A 14,350-nucleotide genomic window follows, 5' to 3' on the forward strand; every position below is an offset into this window, starting at 1 on the left:
TTACTAGAGAACAGTTTGCTGATTTGGTAGAAATTCTGAAAGAAGTTTCTCTGTAGTTGCTACCTGTATGTGCTTTATATCCACTCTATCTGCTGAAAATTAAAAAAAAAAAAAAAAATCTGTTCGATATAACAGAACTTTACAAAGCTGTGTGTTACAGTTATATGTGTATGTCCTCTTAAGAGCTAGGGCAAAACTGACTGAAAGCATAGTTGGTTTATGAAAGTGTATGCAGTTTGTGAATTACCTGTCAAAACTGCTTTTTCTTGAGTTCAGCAATAGAGCAGGTTCTATATTCCTAGGCTGGTAAGAAGCTGATGAAGCAGTGTTACCTGCGGAGCAACCAGTATGTGGAGCCATTTGCAGGGTAGACTAACTAGTGACTCATCAGTCAAATAGATGTGGGAAAGACAGCAGGACGTAATCATTTACAGGAACATATCCTTAGATAAAGTTTTTGAGGGATATGTTTTATTTGAGTACTTACTGCCAAGGAGTAGGACTCTTACAGGGAAATACATTAGGTGGGACAGATTATACATGTGAAAATAATTGTTAACAAAAGCTTTGTTAGCTTTAATTCTAGTAGGGACAATAAAACCAAAACCCTGCCTGTTTTTTGGACCTTGTTATATTAGGTGCTAATCTGTCAGGTTCTTAGAATACCACCCCTAAACTTGTTTTCCTGTAATTCAAAATACATACAATTTTGATTAGTACTTCTAGGATGTTGTAAAATAAAGCACTAGTGAACTTGAATAATCAAAGATACAGCTGCAATGTATATATTCTTAAGTCGTGTCTCCTTTCATGTAGCTAAGCCTATCCGTCCGGGGCAACATCCAGCAGCTTCTCCAACTCATCCAAGTGCAATTCGTGGGGGAGGTGCATTCACTCAAAACAGCCAGCCGGTTGCACTGCGTGGAGGTGGAGGACGGCAGGACAAAGTGTAAGTTTGTCTTCCAGGGTTTGTTTTAAATGTGTGATTAAGCCACTTTATTAGTTTTATTATAATCCATTCAACTAAGTGAAGTCATGTGAATAATCTGACTAACTTGCCTTTTCTTGAATTTTACAATTAGAGGAATGATATACACATGTAGATATTGCTAATACTGCTGGTTTTTGTTTTTAAAATTGGCATTTGTTGTAAAAGGGTAGTTCTAGAGCTGAGAATTTTACTGTAAGTAGAACAAAAGGTAAAAACAGTAATAGATCTAGTTACTTGCTACAGCAATTAACTAATGGTTTTTTTTGGTGGGTGGGAGTGATCAGACATTTAATTGTTTTGGCTTGCTAGTATTTAAAAAAAATTGATGTGGTTTTCTTCAAAAAGCATTCAACAATGAAATAAAAAATGACCCTATTATATGTTGTTTCCTTGCTGATCTTACTAAGTTTGCTTATTGCTTCATGTGTCAGTGATTTGGAAGTATTTAACAGAAATACTCATGTTTTCATTCAGTAACTTCAGAATGTTATCCTAGTTAAAATAGAGTAATTAAAATTAATATGTCAATTTTTAAAACTGAAAAATATCTGTAATCTTCTAAGTAATTACACTGAGTCTGGTACTTAATATGCCTAAGTTCATAGAATCGAGTTTTTTGTTTTATTTTTTTTAAACTAACATCTGCATTGTAATTGATCTGTTGGTCTTATTCCCTACCAGTAATACTTTAGTGCATCCTCTGTCATCAGCTTCACTTTTTTGACCGTCCTGATATGATGTTCTCTTGGTTGAGTTTGTCTGTCTTCAGTTTGAAAATACTCCTAGAATGATTGCATGGTGTTTGATTCCTAGGTGTTTCTCTTTTGAAGGGCTCCAGAGTAGCTTATGCTAACTTTGTTTCCATTCTTTTCTATTTATCAGCTGACTTTTCAAAGCTTCCTCTTGTATTCAGAAAAAAATCAGGCTGTAGGACTGGTTAGGGTACCTGTTTCTATTCAGTAGTGTCCCTTAGTAAAGAACAGGAAGAAGTGATATGTACTTCAGTCTTGAATAATATTTACTGTGAATGACCAAGGTGCTAGCAGTTCAGACACATGATTATCATGGTGACAAGGTGAAATTAATTTTCAGACATCTACTTTGGTCAGCTGACCTAAGTTGCCTAGGTTGCCCTTGTAGTCAATGGAGAGGCATATCTAAGATGTGATTCACCGGATTTATTTTAGATTCTTTCCGTAGTGTGAGTTTCTGCATACTCCAAACTATAGAACTATAACTTAAGAGATCCTATTCAGTCTCATATGTCTTTAAGAATACTCATAATAGTTGAAATAATCAGCAGTAAGTAACTAAATTTTGAGCTTGCATCTCACTTTAGAGAAGAAGGAGCTTTCAGTGTTGTTCCTGAGGAACTTAAATAGGGACATGTAACACTTTGACTTTTGGATGATTTGTAGATAAATCATGTGGGAGATAATCTGAGTAATGGTGAAAGAATCCCTTGTGAGGGGGGCGGGGGGGGGGCATAAAAACCCACCTAGAAGATAATAGGCTCACAGAATCCCTTAAGGAGTTGTAAAACTTCCATATAATTCTTCTCGTGTCTGCGTGTTACCCTTTGCTGTAGTGCCAAGCTGAGTTTGGCAGTTACAGGCAGGACAGTGGTCTTACTTTTTATTATGGTTTTCCTATTTTGTTTCTTGGAATAATTCATTGAGTATATGGAAGTAAGGGAACAAAACTTTGAGCATCTTCATTTTTACTAATAAATTATAAGTTGTTTCTGAGTATGCAAATACTACCAAAAATCCTAATTATGGATTTTCTCCTCTTCACAACTTGCAACACAGCCAGTAGCATTTTTCTCTGTAGTAATGTGTATTATTTTACTAGTTGTTTTGTGGATTAATACAAATGCTAAGCATCTGAGAACTTCTGGTTAGAGTAGAAGTTTTGGTACAGTAGGAACATGATGTACTGTTTTACATTCAGAGATCACCCTTTAACAAATTGTTCTGGATATATTAAAGAAACATAAGGACATTCAGTTGCTACTTCTCTATACAAATCAAGCATCATTTTTAGGATGCATAGTGCCAAACGATCTTTTCATTCCATACCTCATCTTCCCAAAACAGCAAAAACAAAACTTTGTGCAGAAGCCTGTGGGAAGGTAGGTGGTATCAAGACAGTTCTTCTCACTTCCATGAAAAGGTAGCAGTAGTCATGGTAAATGAAGTTGGGTTATAATTGACTTGTGTTTATGATGTTTACTGCTTTGGTATCTAATTTTGATTGCCTCAGTCAGCCCATCTTCCTGTAAATTTGTCTTGGTAATGGACATTAAATGCTTAGTGTTGCATAACTTCTTATTCTAAAGCAGATGTTTTATTAGCAATTATTTAAGTGATCTAAGGATCGAGCTCTTAAAGGCTATGTAAATAGTGAATGTGGTCTACTTTAAGTGTAAATAGTTTGGCTTTTTTGGCTTATGTGGTACATGCACTTAACTCCTTCTATTTTTCTCTTTTGCAGTTGCTGAAAAGTAAATGCTGTGTGAGGAGGATTGGATATCGTACAGAGAGAGTCATTCCATGACAATAATCTCTCCCTTTGGGGATTGTAGGATTTTTTTTTTTTTTTGAAAATGTATAAATTATACCTGGCCTGTACAGCTCTCTCCCCCTTCTACAAATTCTGCTAACTGATTCCCCCCAAAAAAACTAGAGTGCAATTTTGGCGTCTTGAAAAATGACATGTTACTTAAAGTGTAGCTCTGTTCATTACATGGTTTGTCTTTCATGTCTTAAATTTAGCCTGCACTGTGCCAAGTTGAATGTACGTTAAAAAATCTTGGTTTAAATTTTCTGGCTTAATTTGTGTACATTTTTATTGTCTTAGGGAATGTGCAACAGTGTTTAAGTATACTTTCATTTTTTATCACTCTGCATAACACTACGTGTCCCACTCTCTGAATCAGAACAGCACTCTATATTAAAGTTCTCCTGGAATGCTACATAGAGCATCAGAACTAAATTTATTTGTACAATATAAGAATACTGAAGTGTGCTTATGACAACTGCCATCAGGCACTGCAGTCTCTACACCACAGAACTAAAGAGTTCAGTTTGAACAAGGCTATTTAACTGTTATCTTTAAAATGCCCGTTCATTGGGTTATTTAGAAATAAATATTGTACAGTAACAAGAGTAAACCGAAGTTTACAAAAGAGGCTTTGGCAATGGAATATCTCATCTGTCTTGTTCCTGATTCTACACACAGTACAGTCTGGTGGAGTGAAAACATTCTGCTTCATTCTGATGGGCCTGTATATCCACTTACTATTTCTGTGACGGTTCACTTGGGCTATTTTGGAATAGCGAAATGAGATAGCGCAATCTAGAATTTACCTTGATATTCCAGTACATACACAGTATTGGAATTTTGGCTAAAATTTTAACTTTCAAATTGAAAAAAAAAGAGTAGGAATTAATTTCAGCAATTGGGTGATGAATTCAGATTTACTAATAAAGGATATGTCTTTTTAAAGCTGATGTGTCTGGAAATCCCAGAGGCATGTGTTTAAAAAAAAAAAAAAAAAAAAAGTGCTACACTGAATTGTATTTGTAATGCATTTGTAAGTAGGTATATGAAATGTCCAAAGTAGTAGTTGTCAAATATTTTTCTTCTCTTTGCAATAAAGTCCTGTAAAGTGGCTAATGAAATGAAACATGTTTTTTTGTTTTTGTTTTTTGTTTGGAGCTCCAATACTCCTGAACCTGAGTTTTAAAATTTTATTGCATAATTTGCATAACTTATTCATAGGGTTTAGCCACTACAGTTTTTAGAACAACCTTCCTCTGGATGAAAGTTAGTCACCAGATCTTTGAGAAAGAAGAATATTACTAAAAAAGTTCAGATAGCTTTTCAGAGCCGGTTAATACCACTTTGTGTATTGGTTGACTTTTTTGCTGGGTATTCATCAGTTATTGTGGAAGCAGTAGAGATTCTATGACTCTTTAGAGGGCAAATCACTTTAAACTTTTATATTATAAATATGCAAAATATTTATATTATGATGGAGCATAGTCAGAGTTTAAACCTTTATTCACTTTTTTCTATAACTACAGTAGCCTGAATTTGTAATAGTTTGATTTTTAAGGGCTGAGCGTATCAGTCAGAAATCTCACTATTTTGGAATTTTCAGCTTTTAAAAACTGTTTTGTTAAGGCTGCCAAACACTCCAAACTTGCAGTTGTTTTAGAGCACGATTAAAGACAGCTCACTGAGGAAAAAAATAAAGTAACAGCAAACTGTTTTAAAAGAAATTTCACATGATGGAGACAGCACTGTTCATTATCTCTCTCAATGTTAACCACAGGTTTTCAGACCTTCACTTCTTAAATTGCAATCATAAACTTTCTTGAAAATACATTCAAATGAAGCAGGATTTTTTTCTCATGCCTGTGAATGGGGGGGTTTCATTCCTGTAGGTAACTATCTTGGGGTTTGGTGCTGAAAATTGCTATGTTTAAAAAATAAAGTGACTAGCCTGTAGCTCTCAAAGTGTACATCACCTTTTTATATTTAAACTTTTTTATTTTAAACCTTTGAAGTTTACCAAGAACTGTCTCTTAAAATGTTTAAAAAAAAAAAAAACTGCTTTTTTGGTTTTGTTTTTCTGGTTTGGCTGTCATATGTCAGCTGGACAGGACAATTACTGTGTTTTGTAAATTAAAATATTCAGTCTATACGGGGAATGTTCAGTACACTGCTGTTTCAACCTGCAGTCTTTGAATGGTTCTTATTTTTACGTTCCTCTAGATCATATTTTTTAAAAGATGGTTTAGGGTAGGAACTTGGTGAAATAATATTTATTTCTGGTGAACAACTAAATTATTTACATAACTTAAATGCTGACTCACTACTGTGTGTAACTCTAAATTTGACATGAGAGGACAAGTCTACCTGTGGAATATGATAATTTAACTTCAGTACACTTAAGATGCATTAAAACAATTGGTTTGGGGAAGACGCCATATAGTTTTAACTTACCTGCATGCTGTAAATGTATTTGTGTTTAAATAAAGAGACGAAAAATCTTTGAACTTAGTGCATTTATTCAGACCTCACACGAATGTATTCAATTGTCTTAATAAAATATTTTTCACTTGACAGGATTCTTGACCAATTATCTTCAAGTAAGTTGTGATCACTTTTTTTTTTTTTTTTTGGAAGAGTGTATCCAAGCTTTGTATGGTGGGAGTAAGCTGATAAGTGCCACTTTAAAAGACATTCTCCCTTGGCATATGGCTTAGATACTGACCTTCCTTCTTTCTATGTAGAGTTTTTTCTCTATTGGTCAAAGCAGCTGTTTTCTTTCCACTGACCATGATCTGTCTTAGTATTCAACTGCTTTTCAAAAAAAACCCCAAAACCACAAACACAACCCTTTCCACCCCTTTAAGATATGTCTGCAAGTAGCTTTTTTTTTTTTCTTAATCAGGAATTAATTATTTATGTGAGACTATCACTGCATCCTACTCATAAAGGGTTTTGTTTGGTTTTTGTTTTTTCTTTTTTTTAATGATTGAATTCCAGAGTAAACTGAAAGCCAGTTAATATACTTTCTGGAGCAGAAGGAAACTTAAGGAATTGAGGCAAAGGCCAGTAGGCCTGAATTAAGGCAATCGAGGTAGCAGGCGTGTGCTTTAACTGTCCTTTAAAATGAAACTTAACATAGAAGCTACTCAGGGGGTTGGGCCTGTGATGGGCATTTGATTAAGCTGCTGAGCTACCTAAAGCACAGTTTTAAAGACTTTTTGAGGTAAAAAAGCATTTTACCTGTTTTGGGATGGACTAAGAACATGTGTCTGCTTACAGCAGCTCAGCCTACAAATCAATTTCTAATGGTGTTGAAGCACTTTTGACTCAACAGTATTTTTAGGCTGGTCAGTGGATGCTTGTGCTTTAATCTAGTCCCAGTTAGACAGCAAAGGAGGGAAGTGAAATGATCTTCCATTCTGCCAGTCTGACAACCCAAGTAGTTGTTTTGATTCAAGAGCTCATCTTGCTGAATCTGTTTCCAGAGGTGGCTGTTAAAAGGGCTCATAAGAGAAAAGTTACAACAGTCAAACATGATTTCTCTCAATAGTCCTCTCCAAGGTTTCAGCTCAGGCGCTTTCGTGAGCCTGGTGTGGTTTGTCTGAATGGTACTGCTTAAGGAGCTCTTTTTCCATGTACTTGGACAGTTTTCTTTGGAATCCACATAAACTTGTCTCGATGTCCCTTAGAAAGGATTTCCCCTGATTTACCAGTTGCTGCATGAGCCTCATTTTGTTTTTTGAACTTGGCTCTTGATTTAGTGACCTCTCAATCTTGTGTTAGAGAGAGATTGATCCCTGTCCAATATGTTATGCCTCCCAGACTTCTCTCTCTCCCCCCCTCTCTCTTTTGTTGTTGTTGTTGTCTATTTCCTAGGTGGTCTCTTTTTCACCTCAAGACTAATTTTCCTCTCTCAGGAGTCTGAAACATTTGATTCTGATTTTTCTGAGTGCTACTGGGATGATGTTTTTATGGACCAGTCTAGTTATGTGAGGCTGCAATCATCTTCAAGATAACTTTCTCAGAAAATGATTTAGCTAAATTCATAGAGCTCAGATGTGTATATATGTATACCTATACATGCATAAAGGAGGCTTGGTCTCAATTTAAATGTGCTGTAAGAGAAGGGATCCCTGGAGGAAGAAATTGCATCTGTAAAACTCTTCAGTGATGAGCTAATCTTACACTGACAAACACTTCATAGTGTGTCCTCTGAGAGAAAGAGGGTTCAGTTACACCAAGGTGCTCCCTCTTGTATAGATATCTCTCTGCCAGGGCCTTACCAATGCAAACCCTCTCATTTGCAGGCAAATACTAAGGGATACTTGCAAAAAGCAAAAAAAGGCAAATAAAACTCCTTTCTCTCTCAAGTCTTTTGTGAACAGTAAGGTGACATAAAATTACCGCTGAAACTAAGAAAAAATATTCTGTTACATCTCCTACAAGGGAGAACTGCAGTTATCTATACTGGTAACTGGAATTAATTGACCTAAACCTAAGCAGGAAGGGAAACATACATTGCCCAAAGTTTCTCTAAGTTTCTTTTATTGACTGGCTTGGGATGGATTCTCTCTTGAGTGAACCAAGAAGTTGTAATATCAGTTTTGAATGTGTCAGCATACATTTTTTTGATCACTATGTTTACATATGCTATGTGTAAAACTTTCCCAAGTCACTTAAGTATGTAACATAACCTCACTAAATGATGCAAAGAAAAAAAAGTCTTGAAAATCATTACTTAAGACTTATGGGTAAGTCAGAATTTTTGCCTATGCAGGTCTGAGCTGATGAATCTTCCTGAACTTCCCACAGGACTCAGTTCACCATTTTATTTTCAACTAATGCTTGCTGGAGGAAATGAGAAGTGAAGTGGGACTGGGAAGAGAGAGTGACTTCAGCTTCTAATGCCCTTTAATATTTCATTACGGAAGTTGAAGATGCAGAGAGTATCAGTCAACTCCAGGCTATCCAGTGTAATTGGGAGAGGAAGAATTAGCTTAAAAAAAAAATACAATGTAAAACATGCACATGAGATTGATATTTAGCCTATATGCTTTTCAAAATGAAAATAAGGGGCTGATGAATGAGGTTTTGCACAACAGAGTATGGTGTATCTGCATCTTGGGTACTCCAGTTGCAAGTAATTCGGGATCTGAAGAGAAATAACTATACCTTGCAGCTATATATTTCAGCAGTATATTTATATTTTATTATGTATATCCTCTATATATAGTGTAGACATATTTATGTTACTGAATGAAACTAAATTTATCAAGTTCCTTGCTTACCTAAGATATCGAGAGGGCTGTTTTGATATGTACCTCCAGCAAGTAAAGAGAGCAGCATAACCCAAATTCTCAGCATTCCTGAATCCACAAAACTGGGGTTGGAGAAGGGCTCAGAGGCCCCCCCCCAACGCTTGCTTTCACAAAGGTATTTTTGCATCTCTTCTGCATAGGAAGTAGCACCTATAGTCCTCTGTAAATGAATGCAAATTGTCTTCTGTAGAGGTAGGGTCACTTAGAGAAGAATATGGTTCCTAGCTGATCACAAAATACTGGAGCTATTTGGGCAGTCGCTGTGCCAGTGGGTGCTTGATTTGGCTTTATTTCAGCAGCAGTATTAAAAAAGTAAATTAGCTTAGCAAAGAGTGTAAATGTCTGTGTTATCCTATCCTCTTTTCACCTTTTTCGGCAGATGCTGCGCCGAGTGGTCCTGGGCATGTTGTGCTGCTGTGAGAGAATTTTTAGGGGATCATTCAGCAGCCTGTTAGTAGCCAGCTCTTTACAGAGTATTTCACACCGGTCTCTTCATGAGTGGGTGCAAACGAGTCTTTGAATGCTTTTAACACTAGTGATATCTCTTGGAGAAAGCGTGACAGATGGTAGTCTGCCCAGGGAAGCTCACTGCAAAGGTAGCTCCTTGTGAGGCCTTGCTGGCCGTGGCCGGTTTCTGGGTCTGGTTTGCAGCTGGGTGGCAGCGGCCGAGCCCCGGGCTGGGGCGAGAGGGAGGCGCTGGCTGGTGCAGGAGGGCAGGGGAGAGCTCTGACAAAAAGGTTAGCAGTTCCTTTGAGAGAAGGTGTCTTTAAAACTACGGCTTGTTCTTTTTTCACTCGCAGAGCTGTGCTGTGCGAGACGCCCAAGCCTGGGGGGTTGTTTGCGGCATAGTCCAGCCCCTCTGCCCATCGGGAGCGTGGGCCCCTGCTGCCATCGACCTCACCGCCCCGGCTCGTCTTCCGCCTTGAGCCCGGGCAGCCTTACCCTGCCCTCCTGGGGCCCCCAGCACCAGCGACTCGTCCCTCTGCTGGGGCAAGGGGGCACTTGTCTGCTTTTCCTGAAAGAAATATTTATTCCTGCTCTTATGGCCCTCTCGATTTCCTTTTCTCCCCCGTGTGAGACCCTATCTCATAGGGCCATGTGACAGGAGAGGAGCCAAAGTGCGGTTCCTCCAGTGGAGCACATGCAGGCCAAACTGCATAGGAGGAAGAGTTTCGTGTTTGATGTATGACACTTTCAGGTCTCAGTTTTGGTTTACAATAAAAAAGGAAGAGTTTTTTCTTCTGTCATTGCTGATGTCTTTCTGGCTGCCCAGGAAAAGGGCTGTTTTCTTGATACAAGAAGATCATGAGGAGTTGTGAGCCACAGCTGTCGTACAGAATCGCAGAACGGTTGGGGTTGGAGGGCGCCTCTGGAGGCCAAGCGCCCTGCTCGAGATGGATCCCCTAGAGCAGGGTGCCCAGACCTCTTGTGAGAGAGGAGCAAGACCGCTCCTCGAGCAGGAGAAGGGATGGCATCGGGAGGCTTGGGAACTCACCGGGGCAAACACTCGTGCCGCATGTATAATTCCCTTAAGCTCTCTTGGTTCTGGAATCGTGGCAATGCCCCAACATGCGAGTTTTATTTTTAAAAGAGAAATTTTCAGTCCCCATGGCCTTAGGCATAAACTCGAATATCTCCAATTCTGGAAGTTTAGGGTGAGTAAAACCCTCATGTACTCACATCTCATGTGTTTTATGTTTGCCCTGCAAGTGTTCGTCCCCCTTCGCCGAAGCAGTGGCAGCACCCTCGGCTCGGCTCGGCTCAGCTCAGCGCGCCCGTTCCTTCGGCTGCTCCATGCCTGCAGGATCTGCCATCCTGGCAAAGGCAGGGGGAAACTCGGTTCCAGGCACCCTCTCAGTTCAGTTCATCTGCTCTGCATGTGGATGTGCCTCGAGGAGCAAGGTAAGAAAGCGGGATTGGTGAGTAGCCACTAGAGGGAGGAAAGCTCCCTCTGTGCCGTGGGGAGCCCGGCAGCTGGGCTACCCCGAGCGGCTCGGGAACCGCGCTTACTGGAAAGAGGTGATTTATCATTTTGAAAGGATTATTTAATTTTACTTTCAGATGTTAATTATCTCCAATGGTTGCTTAGCTCTTTTGTGTTAAACGTATTGAACTTTTTTTGCATTATTCTTATCAGCATTTTCTTTATTTTTGTTCCCCCCCCAAAATGCCACATTTTCTCACATTCACTTGCCAGCAGACACACAGCAGCTGGGTGACAGTGTGGTGCAGCTGTGTTGTCAGATGCCTGAAGTTTTGTTAGCTTTTTTCAAGTTGCTAGATATTTTTCCTCCTTAGAACATGTTTTAACTATGTTTTGAAAAAGTCTTTCCCATCCCACAAACCTCTTCTCCATCACACATCCACTGTCCAAGTGTGTCTGAACTGAGTGGACGCTTCACCCACTTTTTTTATTATCCAGTGTTTCTGAAGGCACGGTTGGCCTCGCCAGTGCTGGGTATAGAGGAAAGCCAACCTCCCTTGGGCTGCTGGCCATGTTTTCCCTAATGTAGCTGAGCACGCGGCTTGCCCTTCTGCAGCGAGAGCAGGCTGGGGGCTCATACGGAGCCTCGCATCCTTCATAACCCCGAGGTCCTTCCCTGCAGGGCAGCCACTCAGCCGCGCGGCTCCCAGCCTGGGCTGATGCTTCCAGTTAATCCACCCTGCCTGTGTGGAGAAACCCTACTGACTTTCCTGAGCTGAGGCCCTGATGCATGACCTTTGCAAAGTCACTTAAGCAAAGGCTACAGCCTTTATGCTTAATACCATTATTTTTGCAACCAGCTCTACTGCTGGCATGCAGAATAAGTGCCGTTTGTTACAGAGAAACGCACCAGGAGCAGATTCTCTATGTGCCTTTCGGTAGCTTTATGTGAAAAGGGTGGTGCAAAAACTCCTCTGTCACATAGAGGTGCCTAGAAAGAAGGCTGACAATGAAATACTGTGAAAGGCTGCATATTATATTTCTGAATAAATACCATAATATTATTCTACCATAATACCATAATATTATTCTATTCTATTCTGCTCTTTATGTAAACATTTTTTGCAGGAAGAGATTTGCAGATACTGCAATTTGATTTTTATTTGAACTGCAAAACAGTGTCACGAGATGCAGAAAAAGAACCCTCATCTGTGCAATGGGTGAATCACTATTAAATGTACTCATAGATGAAACTCTGAGACATTTTTGCACTTTTCTCTTATTTCCAACTGACATGTCTCCATTGATCCACAGACACATAAACAGCATGAGAGAAGTGGGAAGAGGCATTCCAGATGATAAATGGATTTTTCCCCCCACACTCATTATTTGAGAGGACTGTCAGTTTCCCTGGGCAGCCCTGTACAATGGTGTTGGTCTGTAATAAATGCAGATAGTCTTAAATTAATGTTTCATTCCCATGGTTACAAACAGTGGCATCCAGTTCCAGCACAGGATAATTCAGTGACAGTATGGCAGAAAGCAAAACGCTTAGCCTCTTATGGGCTAATCAGAGATGCAGAGTGCTTGAATGGGACTAAAACTACCCTCGTAGCCTGGAGTGAGTTTATTAACCTGGAGCCTCTGGTGCAATTGAGCTGGGAACCAGGAAATGAGAGAATATGTGTAAAAAGTAGGCCTAAGCAGATTAAAAATATGGATAAAAATGTGTTGATTTTAATAAAAGTTTTTCTTCTCCTTTTCATCCAGTTCTAGCTAGAGCCTTTCCCAGAGCTGTCAGGAGAGGGGAGCTGTGTCTGCACAGGAGCGCGTGTAGGGGAGCATGAGTGTGTGCGGAGCCGAAGCAGAGGATGACCTCCATGTACCTGCGTGATGAAGCTGGCAAGGATCAGGTCCTCATAGCTGCCAACCTGACAAATGGTGGAGACACAACCTGAGCACTGGGCTTTGACCAGAGTCAGGCAACGTGGGATAAGGCAGGGCTGGTGAGAGGAGCAGCTTCTGGGGCTGGCAGCTGGGGCGTAAAAGAGCTCCTGTGGACAGGAGTGGATGTTTGCAGCAGAGAGACCCTGGGGCTTGCGGGGGCTACAAGGGTGACCTGAGCCTTCGCTGCCCACCCGGCTGCCTGGGAATGGAACTGCTGGCCCTGGACAACTGCGACAGCTGCCTCGGAGATGCTGCTCCCCTGGATCCTCTATTGCTTTTGCCCCTTATGTTGGATGCATAGCTGGAGCGTGACTTATGATGGGGCTTCATTAGGTCCAACAGTGAATGCAACTTGCATTTGAATTTATAATGCAACTGATATTTAGACACTCTAGAAGGTACAAGATACTAAGATCTTGAGACAACCTGCAGAGAGGAAGAGATTTGCAAGGACAGGGAATTCAGCCTTTATTATTACAGCTTGCCTCAGGGTTTTGTTCCTCTGAATGTCAGCAGGTCTGCATGAGTGGAAGCACAGGCAAGCCTCCGGTTAGCAAAGAGGGGCTAGATGTCTTTCCTTCATCTCGCTCTCAGCTGTGGATGCTGCGTGTTTCTGAAAGGCTATTTTGCAGCATGTGTTCTCCATGAGGGCAATGCTTCAATCACAGCTTGGGATAAAATCTTATGGGTGCTAGTTGCTTTTTTCTTTTCATCAGAACAGTTATTTTAAATAATGGATGCTTTTAAAGCATCTTATCCATGTCCCCCTAGAATTATTCTAAAGATTCTCATCACACTTGTTTTTTTTTATTAACAAAAGCTCTTGGAGCCACATCTGACATGTTTTATTGATCATAATCTCATGGCTGGAAGCTGATCTTGGTAGCTATAGAAACAACTTTTTTTTTTAATGTCAACATAACTCAACAAAAAGCAGGTAAGGGGGAGCAGGCCGTTTAAATTATTGAGCAACTAAAGAGCAGTTTTTCTGTAACTGGCACCAATTTTTCTAATTTGATACAGTAAATAATGGATGGGAAACCTTTTGACAGCTACACCTTTTTTTGACAGCTACATCTGCTGCAGAAGCTCATGAAAGGGAATAGCACGGATGCACACAATATCTTGAGAGCCCTTTCTACCTCTCCTGCATTGCTCCCTTCCTCTGGTGGCCTGCAGACACCATGGACCCAGCGGCATGTCTGAGCGAGGCACCATGAACCCCTGAAGGAAAGCAGGCGGAGGAGCAGCACTGCAGAGCATGTGTTCAGCGCCCTCCCTCCATTACAGCACGGGCAGGAGGACCTCACATGCTTGCACGTGGCAGCAGTGCTTGGTGGGGCTCTCAGGGGCAGGATGCACTTCAAAGGGTGCCAAAGTGTTAATGACATGCATTGAAGCTATAAATCTCTATAAACGCTCTCAGATGCCCAAAGACCCCTGGGAGGGAGTGATTTTGTTTCCTGGGCACTGCCAACACTGCCGGGTTCTTCCTTTTAGAGATTTTCACAGCAATGCCTGCACAGGCACCTCTCTAAAGCAGGGAGCTGTAGGTAGCCTGGCCCGTGACGTGAGATCACCTTTCCCTCTGCATCCAGGTCTGGT

At 40.4% G+C, this 14,350-nt stretch overlaps 1 protein-coding gene across 3 annotated transcripts in view; it reads left to right on the forward strand.

Moving 5' to 3' along the window:
- KIF5B (kinesin family member 5B) overlaps positions 1-6,060 on the forward strand; it is a 38,822-nt gene extending 32,762 nt beyond the window's left edge. For all 3 annotated transcript variants that reach the window (XR_003252532.1, XM_026060068.1, XM_026060069.1), the window contains 2 exons: positions 817-949; positions 3,488-6,060. Coding sequence is in view for 2 of the 3 variants with exons in the window: in XM_026060068.1 (XP_025915853.1) it covers positions 817-949; positions 3,488-3,494 (140 nt within the window). In the remaining variant the exon portion in view is untranslated. The remainder of the gene's footprint in view (positions 1-816; positions 950-3,487) is intronic.
- The last annotated feature ends 8,290 nt before the right edge of the window (positions 6,061-14,350 follow it).

This window comes from Apteryx rowi, unplaced genomic scaffold (assembly GCF_003343035.1).
Source record: "Apteryx rowi isolate R43461 unplaced genomic scaffold, aptRow1 scaffold_164, whole genome shotgun sequence".
NCBI classification, from domain to species: Eukaryota; Metazoa; Chordata; class Aves; order Apterygiformes; family Apterygidae; genus Apteryx; species Apteryx rowi.